Consider the following 16,756-nt stretch of genomic DNA (forward strand, 5'->3'; position numbering starts at 1 on the left):
TATATTAATTGTTTTAGCAGCTATAACTAAGAGAGCTCAGATTCCTTTCTCTTCATGACTTCCTGCTGCTATAGCAGCTCCTACTCCTGTTTCTGCTTTAGTTCATTCTTCTACTCTTGTTACTGCTGGTGTTTATTTATTAATTCGTTTTAGACCAATATTGGATACTTATAATTGTGGTTGATTTTTACTTTTAATTGGTTGTATAACTATATTTATGGCTGGATTGGGCGCTAATTTTGAGTTTGATTTAAAGAAGATTATTGCTCTTTCTACTTTAAGACAACTTGGTTTAATAATAAGAATTTTGGCTATAGGTTATCCAAAGCTTGCATTTTTTCATTTATTGGCTCATGCTCTATTTAAGGCATTATTATTTATATGTGCAGGTTCAATAATTCATAATTTGAAGGATTCTCAGGATATTCGTTTTATAGGATCAATTGTTAATTTCATACCTTTAACTTCAGTTTGTTTTAATGTTTCTAGTTTATCTTTGTGTGGAATACCTTTTTAGCGGGATTTTATTCAAAGGATTTAATTCTTGAGATAGTTTGTTTAAGATGAATTAATTGTTTAATTTTTTTTCTTTATTTTTTTCTACTGGTTTAACTGCTTCTTATTCTTTTCGTTTGTTTTATTATTCAATATCTGGTGATAATAATTTTTATTCTAGATTTTCTTTTGATGATAAGGGTTATTATATTTCATTTGGAATAACTGGTCTATTGTTTGTTGCTGTTTTTGGTGGTAGTCTTTTATCTTGATTAATTTTTCCTATTCCTCATGTGATTGCTTTACCTTATTATTTAAAGTTTTTAACTATTACAGTTGTTATTTTAGGTGCTTATTTAGGTTATCTCATTTCTAATTTTGATTTTTCTCATAATTTATTTTCTTTAAGTATACTTTCTTTTGTTAGATTTGCTGGTTCTATATGATTTACACCTATTCTTTCAACTAAGTTTATTAGATATATTCCTTTAAAAATAGGTTATTATTCATCTAAGTCATTTGATTATGGTTGAGGTGAATTACTTGGTGGTCAAGGTTTATATAGATTATTTATTTATTTAATTGGTTATATTCAAGGTTGATATGATTCTAATTTCAAGATTTATCTTTTAACTTTTATTTTTTGAATATTTATTTTGGTAATATTGTTTTTCGTTTACTTAAATAGCTTATAATTAGAGCGTGACACTGAAGATGTTAAGGAAGTATTTTTACTTTTAAGTATTTATAAATATAGATATATTATTTTTACAGTGAAAATGTAATGTTTTATTTAAACTATATAAATTTTAGAAATGTAAACGGAGTTTAACCGCTAATATAAAAAGTTAGCAGCTTTCATATTGGCTTTACATTTCCTTAATTGGAACTATTATAGTTCAATTATATTATTAACAGTAATACGCCTCTTTTTGGCTTCAATTAATAAGAATAAGGGTAGTACATACCAATCTTCCAGGTCGAAACTGACTGCAATATTTCGCTTCTTATTCTATTTAAGGTTGATTGATAATATCAATACTTTTTGAATGCAACCCAAATGTTATATTTAACTACAACCCTTTATTCTGCTCATTGTAATGCTCCTTGGTTTCATTCATGGTATAGTCCTCCTAATAGAACTAGAATAAAAAATATTGTTGATACTGTTCAGATTATAATGTCTGAAGTTTTAAAAATAATTACAATTGGTAGAATTAGTGCAATTTCTACATCAAAAATTAAAAAGATTACTGCGATTAGGAAGAATCGTATTGAGAATGGTATTCGTGCTGATCTTTTTGGATCAAACCCACATTCAAATGGTGATCTTTTTTCTCGATCATTAATTAATTTTTTTGATAGTGTTGTTGCCAGGATTATAACAATTATTGGAATAATAAATCTAATGAAAACTCTTGTTGATAGAACTAGAATTGTTTTTCTTGATTTATATCAAGCTTTCTGATTGGAAGTCAAATGTACTATTTATACTAGAAAAACAATTATCTACCTCATCAATAAATAGAGATATATAAGAATAATCATACTACGTCTACGAAGTGTCAGTATCATGCTGCTGCTTCAAATCCAAAGTGATGTCTTGGTGAAAATTGATTTATTGAGTGTCGAAGTAGACATGTTGATAAAAAGATTGTTCCAATAATTACGTGTAAACCATGGAATCCTGTTGCAACAAAGAATGTTGATCCATAAACTGCATCTGCAATGGTAAAAGGTGCTTCTCAATATTCATATGCTTGAAGTATTGTAAAGTATAGTCCTAATAACACTGTGAAGAATAATCCTTGTAGTGCTTGAGTATGATTAGATTCCATTAAACTATGATGTGCTCATGTTACTGTTACTCCTGATGCTAAAAGAATAGCTGTATTAAGTAATGGCATTTGTATAGGGTTAAAGGGTTGAATTCCTATTGGAGGTCATAGTATTCCCAGTTCAATTGTTGGTGCTAATCTTCTTCTAAAGAATGCTCAAAAAAAAGAAACGAAAAATAATACCTCTGATGCAATAAATAAAATTATTCCTCATCGTAATCCAATTGATACAAATCCTGTATGTAATCCTTGATATGTTCCTTCTCGTACTACATCTCGTCATCATTGAATTATAGTTAGTAGGGTAATTCCAAATCCAATTATGAATAAGTTAATATTAAATAGGTGGAATCATTTTGATAGTCCTGATACTAGGACTATTGCTCCAATTGCTCCTGTTAATGTTCAAGGTCTATAGTCTACTAAGTGGAATGGGTGGTTTGAGTGAGTTGTTAACATAGGTTTAATATACTTCTCTAGAATATAGAGTTCTTAGAATTGAGAAAACATAGGCTTGAATTATTGCTACTGCTGATTCTAGAATTAATAGAAGTATTTGTCCAATAATTAGTAATGAGATTAAGTTTATTGCTATAGATGGTCCTGTGTTTCCTAATAAGGTTAATAATAAGTGTCCTGAATTATATTTGCTGCCAACCGTACTGCTAATGTACCTGGTCGAATAACATTACTAATTGTTTCAATTAGTACTATAAATGATATTAATGCAGGCGGTGTACCTTGTGGTACAAGGTGTGTAAATATATGATTAGTATGGTTAATTCATCCAAATAATATAAATCTTAGCCATATAGGTAGGGCAATTGCAAATGTTAATGCTAAATGTCTTGTTCTAGTAAAAATATAAGGGAATAATCCTATGAAATTGTTAAATAATATTATAATAAAAATTGAGATGAAAATGAATGTTGTTCCATTAAATGATTTTGGTCCAAGAAGTGTTTTAAATTCATTATGTAAGGTTAAATTTAGTTTATTTCAGATAATGTTAATTCGTGATGGTGTAAGTCAAAATAGTGATGGGATTAATAATAGTCCTAGAAATGTTCTAGTTCAATTTAATGATAAATTAAAGATGTTAGTTGATGGGTCAAATGTTGAGAATAGATTTGTTATCATTTTCAATTTAAGTTTTTTATTTCAATTGTTCCTTTTTCTGCTCTTTTAATAAGGTTAGGTTTCAATGAGAAGAACTTTATTTGATTAAACAAGATTAATGTAGCTGAAAATAAAATGAATAGTGAGAATCATATAAGAGAGGATATTTGAGGGATTTGGATATAATTTCCCCATCAGAAGTAGTCGTTAATTTACTATTATTTGGTTTAGGAGACCATTACTTACTTTCAGTCATCTGATGAATTTCAAGGTGTACTAATTTTTTTTAGTTACTTTAGATTGACACTCTAATGTTATTTATTTTAACTAACTCCTTAAATTATCTTAGATAATCACTTAATAAATAAATTTACTGAAGTTCTTTCAATTACAATTGGTATAAATCTGTGGTTTGCTCCACAGATTTCTGAGCATTGTCCACAGAATAATCCAGGTCGATTTATTGTGAATGTTACTTGATTTAACCGACCTGGCGTTGCATCAATTTTAACCCCTAATGCAGGAACTGCTCATGAGTGTAGAACATCTGATGCTCTTGTTAATACTCGTACTTCTGTATTTATTGGTAGGATTGTTCGGTTATCTACATCTAGTAGTCGGAATCCATCATTTTCTAGGTCTTGTTCTGGTGTTATATAAGTGTCAAATTCTACGTCTATGAAGTCTGAATATTCATATCTTCAATATCATTGTCGTTCAATGGTTTTAATTGTAATTATTGCATCTACTGAATCATCAAGTAAATATAATAGTCGTAATGATGGAAGGGCAATAAAAATTAATGTAATTGCTGGTAAAGCTGTTCAGATTGTTTCAATTAAATGTCCATGAAGTATATTACGGTTAGTATAGGCAATAAATAATATATAACTTAGGGCATAACCTACAATTACTGTAATTAATAATAATACGACCATAGTATGATCATGAAAGAATGATAATTGCTCCATTAATGGTGAAGCTCCATCTTGAAGAGATAAATTTGATCATGTTGCCATTAATAAATATTTTCTAATAAAAGGTCAAACCTTTATTTGTAGAGCTTAAATCTACTGCACTAATCTGCCATATTAGAATCTAGAGATTAATGGTAATTCTGAGTAACTATGTTCTGCAGGAGGGTTATTTTGTAGTCATTCTGTTGATCTTCTTATGTTAGCTCTAAATATAATTGCTCGGTTTGTAATCATTCTTTCTCATATAATTACAATGAATATAATGATTCCTACAATAGAAATTGTAGACCCAATTCTTGATACTACGTTTCATGATGTATATGCGTCTGGGTAGTCAGAGTATCGTCGAGGTATTCCTGCTAATCCTAGGAAGTGTTGAGGAAAGAATGTTAAATTTACTCCAATGAATATAATTGTAAATTGGATTTTTAATCATGTATTATTTATAGTTAATCCTGTAAATAGTGGATATCATTGAATGACACCTCCTATAATTGCAAATACTGCTCCTATAGATAATACATAATGAAAGTGGGCTACTACATAATATGTATCATGTAATACAATATCAAGTGATGAATTTGCTAATACTAATCCTGTTAATCCACCAATTGTAAATAGGAAAATAAATCCTAGAGCTCATAATAATGGTGGATTGAACTTGAATTTAGTTCCATATAATGTAGCTAATCATCTAAATACCTTAATTCCTGTAGGTACAGCAATAATTATTGTTGCTGATGTAAAATATGCTCGTGTGTCAACATCCATTCCTACTGTAAATATATGATGTGCTCATACAATAAATCCTATTAGTCCAATTGATAGTATAGCATAAATTATACCTAATGTTCCAAATGATTCAATTTTTCCTCTTTCTTGACATACAATATGTGAAATAATTCCGAACCCCGGTAGAATTAAAATATAAACTTCTGGGTGTCCAAAGAATCAAAATAGATGTTGATATAGAATTGGGTCACCCCCTCCTGCAGGGTCAAAGAATGATGTATTTAAATTTCGATCTGTTAATAATATAGTAATAGCTCCTGCTAAAACTGGAAGTGAAAGAAGGAGAAGTAATGCTGTAATAGCTACAGATCATACAAATAAAGGTGTTTGATCTAAAGTTATACTTTCTGATCGTATATTAATTGCTGTTGTAATGAAATTCACTGCACCAAGAATAGATGATACACCTGCTAAGTGCAGTGAAAAAATAGCTAGATCTACAGATGCACCCCTGTGTGCAATAGCTCCTGCTAGAGGAGGGTAAACTGTTCATCCTGTACCAGCACCATTATCTACTATAGAAGATGTAAGAAGAAGGGTTAGTGAAGGTGGTAGTAATCAAAAACTTATATTATTTATTCGTGGAAATGCTATATCTGGTGCACCAATTATTAGTGGAACAAGTCAATTACCAAATCCACCAATTATAATAGGTATTACTATAAAGAAAATTATTACGAATGCATGAGCTGTAATAATAACATTATAAATCTGGTCATCCCCAATTAGAGATCCGGGTTGGCCAAGTTCAGCACGAATAAGTATTCTTATTGATGTTCCTACTATTCCTGCTCATGCTCCAAATATGAAGTATAAAGTACCAATGTCCTTATGGTTTGTTGAGAATAATCATTTTTGCGGTAAGATGGCTGAATTTTAGGTGGTAGACTGTAAATCTACTTATGAGATGTTTTCTCTCTTATCATATTTAGGTCTTATATTCAATTATGGTTCTAGACTGCAATTCTACAGGTGTAAAATTTTACTAAGGCCTAAAAGATTATTCTTTTAATTATAACTTTGAAGGTTATTAGTTTGATTAACTTAAGTCCTTAGTATAATGAAATTAAGGTTGATGTTGAAATCAATCCTATTGTTGAAATTATTACTGTTATAGGAAGAATGATTCTTGATTTTTGGGACTTTATCTTTATAGATCACGAATTTTCTGTGTATGATATAATTAGAGCTGAGAATCTAATACGTATATAGTAGTAGAGTGTAATTGTAGTTAATACAACTATAATAGTTATAATAGTTGTTATATTGTTTTCTATTAATGATTGTATTACAATTCATTTTGGTAAGAATCCAAGGAAGGGTGGTAGTCCACCTAAAGATAATAAAGATAAGAATATTATGAATTTAATTTCGGTTTTTATATTTCTGGCTGAATAAATTTGATTTATGAAAAATAAATTTATTTGCTTAAATAATAAAACTATAATTAATCTTAATAGTGAGTAAATAATGAAGTATAGTTCTCAGATGTTTTCTCTGACTGTTAATGATCTAATTATTCAACCTAGATGTCTGATTGATGAATATGCTAAAAGTTGTCGTAAGGATGTTTGATTTAAACCTCCTATTGCCCCAATAATAATTCTTAAGATAATAATTGTTCAAATAAAAGTTCTTAATTGAATACAATAAGATAAGACCATTATTGGGGCGATTTTTTGTCATGTTATTAATGTTAAACAATTATTTCATCTTGATGCTCCTATAACTTCTGGAAATCAGAAATGGAAAGGTGCAGCTCCAATCTTTAATAATAGTCTAGATCTAATTATTATTGATGGGATAAATTCTGTTTCCCATCCCATGGGATATTTTATTTGAATCAGCAAAATTGAAAATAATAATATTGTCGATGCTATTGCTTGGACAATAAAATACTTAATTGATGATTCATTTATTATTATATTTTTATTTCTTGTTAGGAGCGGAATAAATGAAAGTAAGTTGATCTCAAGTCCTATTCAAACCCCAAATCAGGAATTTGATGAAATGGACAGGATCGTTCCTATCATTAATGTTGATAGGAAGAGAAGTTTTGTAGAGTTGTTGGTCATTAAAAAGGAGAGGATTGATACCTCTATAAATGGGGTATGAACCCATTAGCTCGTTTAGCTTACCTTTTTACATTAAGGTGTATGATGCACGTTAGTTTTTGATACTAAAGGAGGTAGTTTAATTCTATCTTATGTAATTTTAATGAAGATAATTTTATTTACTTTATTTACCCTATCAAGGTAACCCTTTAATCAGGCACTTCATTTATTTAATATATAAATCGAAAGTTTTTTTTTGAAATTCTTTTATGAATTATTTTGTTTAATTAGGATTAATTTATCCTGCTCATTTTATTTTTTTTATATATATATAATAAATAATTTATATTAATATATTACATTTAATTGAAATTAAAGTATTATAAGTTCATCTTACCATTATCAATTGATTATTTTAATGCAATTATTTACCTAGGATTATAGCTACTTATGTTTTTAGCTTAAAATAGGTTATTATAATATAATATATATAATAATATGTAATTTAATATTTAATATTATTATAATCGGATATAATAAATAAAATTATTAATTTAAATATAAAATATTATAATTAATATAAATAATTATATTAATTATAATAATATAATTATGTAAATTATCTATAATTAGATTATTTAACTAATATATATGAAAGTTAACTTAATATAAAAAAAAGAATTCATATTAATAACATATTATATTAAATTACATAATTGTATACAATATATTTATTATATTATTTAATCTTTCTTTATTTATTAGTGAAAAGAAAGATTAAATAAGAAAGAATATAATACATTTATTGCTATACATGTTCCATATTAATCTTTAATTATATATATTAGAGAAGTTGTTGTGGTCATACATAGGGGCGTTTCTTTTTTTTTGTTAATGTTTGTGGTTTTTTTCTTTTTTTTTCTTTAAATATTTGAATCTTTTATTTTTTCCTGAATTAATAGATTTAAAATTTTCTTATTTTTTATTTTTAAAAGTTTTATTCTTGCTTGTTTATTCACTTTTTCTTTGTATTATATGTAAGTTTTGTTAGACTAAATGTTCTTTTTGCAGTAATTTGATTTAATTATCAAGTGATTTTGGATTTAGCAATTGATGTAGTATCGGCATAATTCGTGCCAGCAGCCGCGGTTATACGATTGATACAAGTGAATATATTGGTTAAAACAGTTGTTTATATTATTAGGGTTGAAATATAAATTTGAAAGGTGAAATGTTAAAATTTATTTGTGGCCCTTTTTATGAATCTGTGAAATTTAAATAATAAACTAGGATTAGATACCCTATTATTTTAAATGTTAATTATATTTACCAGGGTACTATTAGTTAAGGTCTTTAAACCCAAAGAATTTGGCGGTATCTTATTCCATTCAGAGGAACCTACCCCATGATTGATAATACATGACTTACTCTTCTTAATTTATTTGTTTGTATATCTCCGTTATCAGAGAATCTTTTTAGAGTTATAATTCTCAAGATTTATAATTATAAAATATTTCAGGTCAAGGTGCAGCTTATAGTTAAGAGGAGGTGGGTTACAATAGATTTTTGTTTATAACGGATTTGATAGTGAAATACTGTTAATGAAGGTGGATTTGATAGTAATTTAATTTATTTAATTTAACTGATATTGGCTCTGAGATGTGTACACATCGCCCGTCGCTCTCATTATTGATTATTCTATTTCATTTTAAAGTAGCTTCAATTTAGATGAGATAAGTCGTAACATAATAGATGTACTGGAAAGTGTATCTAGGAAGAGTTTCAAGATATAACTTATTAGTAAAGTGTTTCATTTACACTGAAAATTTTTCTGTGCAAATCAGGATATCTTGATTATTTATTTTATTATATTTATTTTTTGTTTATTTAATTATTTAATATAAATAATTTTATTGTATTTTTGTCTTAGTATATTTTCTAGAATTGATTTTTTAAATTATAGTTTATTGGTAATGTAAGTGTTTTATGAAATATTATTTTAAATTTTTTTAAGTAGATTTTATTTATTGTACCTTTTGTATCAGGGTTTATCAAAATTTTAGTATTTATTTTACTTGTCTCGATTTTGGTTGATTTATAAATAATTTATAGTTAATGTATCATAATTATTATTAAATTATTTATAGAAATGAGATGTTAATCGTTTCCCAAGATATCTAGTTTCTTAAGAAAAAATTTAATTTTTTAAAGTTATTTGTTTTTATTTAATTTTTTAAGTAAAAATATTAACTTATTTATTCTTTAAGGGATAAGCTTTGAAGTTAATTACCTATAATTTATTTTATAGAAATATAATAGTAAGCTTTAAACCAGCTATCTTTAAGATTACGTTTTAGTTCATTATTTTTTATTTTGATTTTATAAATATTTTAGGTTTTTTATTAAGATTATTAATTTAATTTTAAAATTTTTGTAATAATGATAAAATTAGTATATTTATTTGTATGAAATTTTTACCTTGTGAACTTATTATAAGGAACTAGGCAAATTTGATTTCCGCCTGTTTATCAAAAACATGTCCTCTTGTTTATATTTTGAGGTCTGGCCTGCTCACTGAGCGTATTTTTAAAGAGCCGCGGTATTTTGACCGTGCAAAGGTAGCATAATCATTAGTCTCTTAATTAGTGGCTGGAATGAATGGCTTGACGAGAAATCAACTGTCTCTTAATAAATTTTTGAATTTAACTTTTGAGTCAAAAGGCTTAAATTCTTCTTTAGGACGAGAAGACCCTATAGAGCTTGACATTTTACTTTTATATAGTTTTTTGTTTGTCTTTCTATATTTAATTATGATGTTTTGTTGGGGTGACATGAAGAATAGATAAACTCTTCATTATTATATCATTTATTTATGTTTGTTATTTTGATCCATAATTTATGATCATCAGATTAAGTTACCTTAGGGATAACAGCGTAATTGTTTTTGAGAGCTCATATCGACAAAGCAGATTGCGACCTCGATGTTGGATTAAGAAAAATTTTGGGTGCAGGAGCCCAATGATTAGGTCTGTTCGACCTTTAAATTCTTACATGATCTGAGTTCAGACCGGCGTGAGCCAGGTCGGTTTCTATCCTAAGATTGTTAATCCATATTAGTACGAAAGGACCATATGGTTAAAATATTTTTTGTTATATTGTTTATATTAATTTATTTACTATTTTGACAGATTAATGTGTTGAATTTAGAATTCATTTATGTAGATTTTTTCTACAAATAGTATTGATACTTTATGATTTATTTATATTTATTTTGAATTTTCTTTTATTGGTTATTTGTGTTTTAATTAGTGTTGCCTTTTTAACTTTATTAGAGCGTAAGGTTTTAGGTTATATTCAGATTCGAAAGGGTCCAAATAAGGTAGGTTTTGTTGGAATTCCTCAGCCATTTAGAGATGCTATTAAGTTCATTTGTAAGGAGCAGCCAATTCCTATTATATCTAATTACCTACTTTATTATTTTTCCCCTGTTTTTAATTTAATGATTTCTTTAGCCGTTTGAGTAATTTTTCCTTATTTAACTTATATGTGTTCTTTTTCTTATGGATTTTTATTTTTTTTATGTTGTACTAGATTAGGTGTTCATACTGTTATAATTGCTGGTTGATCTTCTAATTCAAATTATTCATTATTAGGTTCTCTTCGTTCTGTTGCTCAAACAATTTCTTATGAAGTTAGTTTAGCTTTAATTTTATTGTCTTTAATTATTTTAATTGGTAGTTTTAATATGTTTGATTTTATAAACTATCAGCTTTATTGTTGATTTATTATTATTTCTTTTCCTTTAGCTTTAGCTTGTTTTGCTTCTTGCTTAGCTGAAACTAATCGTACTCCTTTTGATTTTGCTGAAGGGGAATCTGATTTAGTTTCAGGATTTAATATTGAGTATGGTGCGGGTGGTTTTACTTTAATTTTTTTAGCTGAATATACTAGAATTGTCTTCATAAGAATGTTATTGGCTTTAATTTTTTTGGGCGGTGATTTTTATTCTTTTATATTTTTTATTAAGCTTGCTATTATATCTTTTGGTTTTATTTGGGTTCGTGGAACATTACCACGGTTCCGTTATGATAAATTAATGTACTTAGCTTGAAAAAGTTTTTTACCTTTATCTTTGAATTTTTTATTTTCTTTGTTGGTTTAAAGATTTTATTTATCTCATTTGTTTAGTGAAATTTTTTGAGAAAAGTTAATAGAAGAGTTAAACTTCTAATTTTATGTTTTCAAAACATATGCTTTTCCTAAGCTAATTAAGTTTATTCCTTAATTAATTTATCTCATGCGTTTGCGACATGGACATTAATTAAGAAATATGTGAAGTAAATAATTGTTAAGATTTGACCTGTTATAATATAAGGTTCTTCAACAGGTCGTTTACCAATTCACGTTAGTAAGCATACAACAACTACTATAATTCAGAATAAAATTTGATTAATAGGGTAAAATTGAATGCCTCGGAATGGTGTTTTATTATAAAATGGTAAAATTATTAAGATTCTAATTGATAAAAATAATGCAATAACACCTCCTAACTTATTAGGGATAGATCGTAGAATTGCATATGCAAATAGGAAATATCATTCTGGTTGAATGTGAACTGGTGTTACTAATGGGTTGGCAGGTACAAAGTTATCTGGATCTCCTAATAGGTAAGGATTAATTAAACATAGTATAATTAATAATGATGTTATTATTACAAATGTAATAGAATTCTTAAAGGTAAAGTATGGATGGAATGGAATTTTTTCAATATCTCCATTTAGTCCAAGAGGATTATTAGATCCTGTTTGGTGAAGAAAAAATAAATGAATTGCTGCTATAGCAGCAATAATAAATGGTAATACAAAATGGAATGTGAAGAATCGATTTAATGTTGCATTATCAACAGCGAATCCTCCTCATACTCATTGGACTAAATCTGTTCCTAAGTATGGGATTGCTGATAATAAATTAGTAATTACTGTTGCACCTCAAAAAGATATTTGGCCTCAGGGTAAGACATATCCTATAAATGCAGTTGCTATAACTAAAAATAAAATCACTGTACCAATTATTCAGGTATGTATATATATATAAGATCCATAGTAAATTCCCCATCCTACATGTAAGTAAATACAAATAAAAAATATAGATGCTCCATTTGCGTGTAAGGTTCGGATAATTCAACCATTATTTACGTCTCGGCAGATGTGTACTACACTACTGAATGCTATTTCAATATTTGATGTATAATGTATAGCTAAAAATAGTCCAGTTACGATTTGAATTACCAAACATAACCCTAATAGGGATCCAAAATTTCATCAAAATGAAATATTTGTTGGGGCAGGTAAGTCAATTAAAGAGTTATTAATAATTTTAATTAAAGGATGTCTTAATCGTAAGGGTTTATTCATTAGTAATTATCTTATTTTACGAATAGGGCCCTGATTAATATTGGTGATTTTAACAACTGCTAGTAGTGCTAAAAATAAATAAATTATTATTATTATTGTAATAATGAATGTTGGTCTATTATATAATTTTTCTAAAGATATTGTTATTTCTTGATAATTGATTGAATTATCAATATTTATAGTTTTGGTGTTTTTGAAAAAGTCTATAAATATAGATATATCTAGAATAATTAATATTAATATGATAAATACTCACATTATTAATGTAATAATTATAGTGATTGATTTAGGCTGAAATATTTCGTTTGATGCAATTCTTGTAATGTAAATAAATAATACTAGTATACCACCAAGAAATGTTAAAAATAAAATATATGATAATCAATATCTTTCTATTATTGTTCCTGTTATTAATCCAACTAGGAAGGTTTGAAGGATAATAAAAAGCATTATTGATATTGGGTGTCTTAATTTAATAAAATTAATATTTATTACATTTGATAATGATATAATTATTATTTTGATCATTTCAGGGGTTAGTTTATTTAAAATACCGGTTTTGGGGACCGATGATGGAAGCTTTTCCACCTCTGAAGTTTTAAAAGTGGGGGCTGGACTTATTTCCGGTTTACAAGACCGGCGTTTTTTTTAAACTATTAAAACTAATGTTTATATTCTCTATTTTTACTTCTTTATTGATTTATTTTGCTGGTGTTTATGTTTTTTCTTCTAAACGTAAACATTTATTAATGGTTCTTTTGAGATTGGAATATATTGTTCTTTCTTTATTTATGTTAGTTATTGCTGATTTGAATATAATTAGATATTATTTTGGTATTGATTATTTTTTTTAGTTTAATTTTACTTAGTTTTTGGATTTGTTCTTTAATAATCACTGCTAGAGGTTCAGTTTATTTAAGTTCATATCATTCTAATTTTTTTGTTTTTATGGTTTTGATTTTAATAATTATGCTTTATTGTTCATTTGCTAGATTAAGTCTTCTTTCTTTTTATATTTTTTTTGAGGCTAGATTAGTTCCTACTTTACTTTTAATTTTGGGTTGGGGTTATCAACCTGAGCGTTTGCAGGCTGGTGTTTATTTAATTTTTTATACTTTGGTTGCTAGATTACCTTTATTATTAGTTTTATTTAAGGTTTATGATGTTTCTAATACTTTATATTTTCCTTTATTGGTTGATTTTGGTTCTTATTATTTTATGTTTTATGTATTTATAATTTTGGCTTTTTTAGTTAAGATACCTATGTTTTTGGTTCATTTATGACTTCCTAAGGCTCATGTAGAGGCCCCTATTTCAGGTAGAATAATTCTTGCTGGTGTTTTATTAAAGTTAGGTGGTTATGGTATTTTTCGTGTTATAAAGGTTATTTCTTATTTGGGTTTAAAGTTTAATTATTTTTGATTGTCTTTAGGTTTATCTGGGGGTGTTATTGTAAGATTTATTTGTTTACGTCAGGTTGATTTAAAGTCTTTAATTGCATATTCTTCTGTTGCTCATATAAGAATGGTTATTGGTGGATTGATGACTATGAATTGATGAGGTTGTGTAGGTTCTCTTTCTCTAATGGTTGGTCATGGTTTATGTTCTTCTGGTTTATTTTGTTTATCTAATATTATTTATGAACGTTTAGGTAGACGAAGATTATTAATTAACAAGGGTATAATTAATTTGATGCCAAGAATGGCTTTATGATGATTTCTTTTAAGATCATCAAATATGGCTGCTCCTCCTTCTTTAAATTTGGTAGGTGAAATTAGATTATTAAATAGAATTATATCTTGATCTTCTTTTAGATTCTTTGCTTTGATTTTTTTATCTTTTTTTAGAGCTGTTTATACTTTGTATATATATTCTTATTCTCAGCATGGGAATTATTATTCTGGTGTTTATACTTGTTCTCTTGGTTATTTTCGTGAATATCATCTTTTACTTTTACATAGATTGCCTTTAAATATTCTCTGTTTAAAGGGTGAATATTTCTTTGTTTAGTTTGCTTAAGTATTTTAATTAAAAATATTGTTTTGTGGAATCAATGATATGAAGTTTTTCATCTTAGGCCGTGAATTTATTTTCTATTTGTTCTTTGAGTTTTTTTTCTTTGTTTATTTCGAGAACTATAATTTTTATTTTAGGTATTTATTATTTAATAATTGATTATAGAGTTTTTGTTGAGTGAGAGCTTTTCAATTTAAATGGTTCTATAGTTGTTATAACTTTAATTTTGGATTGAATATCTCTTATTTTTATATCTTTTGTTATATATATTTCTTCTTTGGTTATTTATTATAGAGAGGATTATATATCTGGTGAAAAGAATATAAATCGTTTTATTATTATTGTTTTAATATTTATTCTTTCTATAGGTTTTTTAATTATTAGTCCTAATTTAATTAGAATTTTATTAGGTTGAGATGGTTTAGGTTTAGTTTCTTATTGTTTAGTTATTTATTATCAAAATGTAAAATCTTATAGTGCTGGTATATTAACTGCACTTTCTAATCGTATTGGTGATGTTGCTATTTTAATTTCTATTGCATGAATGTTAAATTTTGGTGGTTGAAATTATATTTATTATTATGATTTTATTTCTAATTCTTTTGAAATAAAGCTCATTACTATATTAATTGTTTTAGCAGCTATAACTAAGAGAGCTCAGATTCCTTTCTCTTCATGACTTCCTGCTGCTATAGCAGCTCCTACTCCTGTTTCTGCTTTAGTTCATTCTTCTACTTTTGTTACTGCTGGTGTTTATTTATTAATTCATTTTAGACCAATATTGGATACTTATAATTGTGGTTGATTTTTACTTTTAATTGGTTGTATAACTATATTTATGGCTGGATTGGGCGCTAATTTTGAGTTTGATTTAAAGAAGATTATTGCTCTTTCTACTTTAAGACAACTTGGTTTAATAATAAGAATTTTGGCTATAGGTTATCCAAAGCTTGCATTTTTTCATTTATTGGCTCATGCTTTATTTAAGGCATTATTATTTATATGTGCAGGTTCAATAATTCATAATTTGAAGGATTCTCAGGATATTCGTTTTATAGGATCAATTGTTAATTTCATACCTTTAACTTCAGTTTGTTTTAATGTTTCTAGTTTATCTTTGTGTGGAATACCTTTTTTAGCGGGATTTTATTCAAAGGATTTAATTCTTGAGATGGTTTGTTTAAGATGAAGTAATTGTTTAATTTATTTTCTTTATTTTTTTTCTACTGGTTTAACTGCTTCTTATTCTTTTCGTTTGTTTTATTATTCAATATCTGGTGATAATAATTTTTATTCTAGATTTTCTTTTGATGATAAGGGTTATTATATTTCATTTGGAATAATCGGTCTATTGTTTGTTGCTGTTTTTGGTGGTAGTCTTTTATCTTGATTAATTTTTCCTATTCCTCATGTGATTGCTTTACCTTATTATTTAAAGTTTTTAACTATTACAGTTGTTATTTTAGGTGCTTATTTAGGTTATCTTATTTCTAATTTTGATTTTTCTCATAATTTATTTTCTTTAAGTATACTTTCTTTTGTTAGATTTGCTGGTTCTATATGATTTATACCTTTTCTTTCAACTAAGTTTATTAGATATATTCCTTTAAAAATAGGTTATTATTCATCTAAGTCATTTGATTATGGTTGAGGTGAATTACTTGGTGGTCAAGGTTTATATAGATTATTTATTTATTTAATTGGTTATATTCAAGGTTGATATGATTCTAATTTCAAGATTTATCTTTTAACTTTTATTTTTTGAATATTTATTTTGGTAATATTGTTTTTCGTTTACTTAAATAGCTTATAATTAGAGCGTGACACTGAAGATGTTAAGGAAGTATTTTTACTTTTAAGTATTTATAAATATAGATATATTATTTTTACAGTGAAAATGTAATGTTTTATTTAAACTATATAAATTTTAGAAATGTTAACGGAGTTTAACCGCTAATATAAAAAGTTAGCAGCTTTCATATTGGCTTTACATTTCCTTAATTGGAACTATTATAGTTCAATTATATTATTAACAGTAATACGCCTCTTTT

General features: G+C 26.7%; 1 protein-coding gene and 1 pseudogene across 1 annotated transcript in view; both read left to right on the forward strand.

The window, feature by feature from the left end:
* LOC126306420 (NADH-ubiquinone oxidoreductase chain 5-like) overlaps window positions 1-541 on the forward strand; it is a 211,580-nt gene extending 211,039 nt beyond the window's left edge. The window contains exon 2 of the mRNA XM_049992055.1: window positions 390-541. Coding sequence (XP_049848012.1) covers window positions 390-517 — 128 coding nt within the window. The 3' untranslated portion in view covers window positions 518-541. The remainder of the gene's footprint in view (window positions 1-389) is intronic.
* A 14,246-nt stretch (window positions 542-14,787) lies between these two features.
* On the forward strand, window positions 14,788-16,483 carry LOC126306406 (NADH-ubiquinone oxidoreductase chain 5-like; annotated as a pseudogene).
* The last annotated feature ends 273 nt before the right edge of the window (window positions 16,484-16,756 follow it).

The sequence above is a fragment of the Schistocerca gregaria genome, unplaced genomic scaffold (assembly GCF_023897955.1).
Source record: "Schistocerca gregaria isolate iqSchGreg1 unplaced genomic scaffold, iqSchGreg1.2 ptg000333l, whole genome shotgun sequence".
Lineage (NCBI taxonomy): Eukaryota > Metazoa > Arthropoda > Insecta > Orthoptera > Acrididae > Schistocerca > Schistocerca gregaria.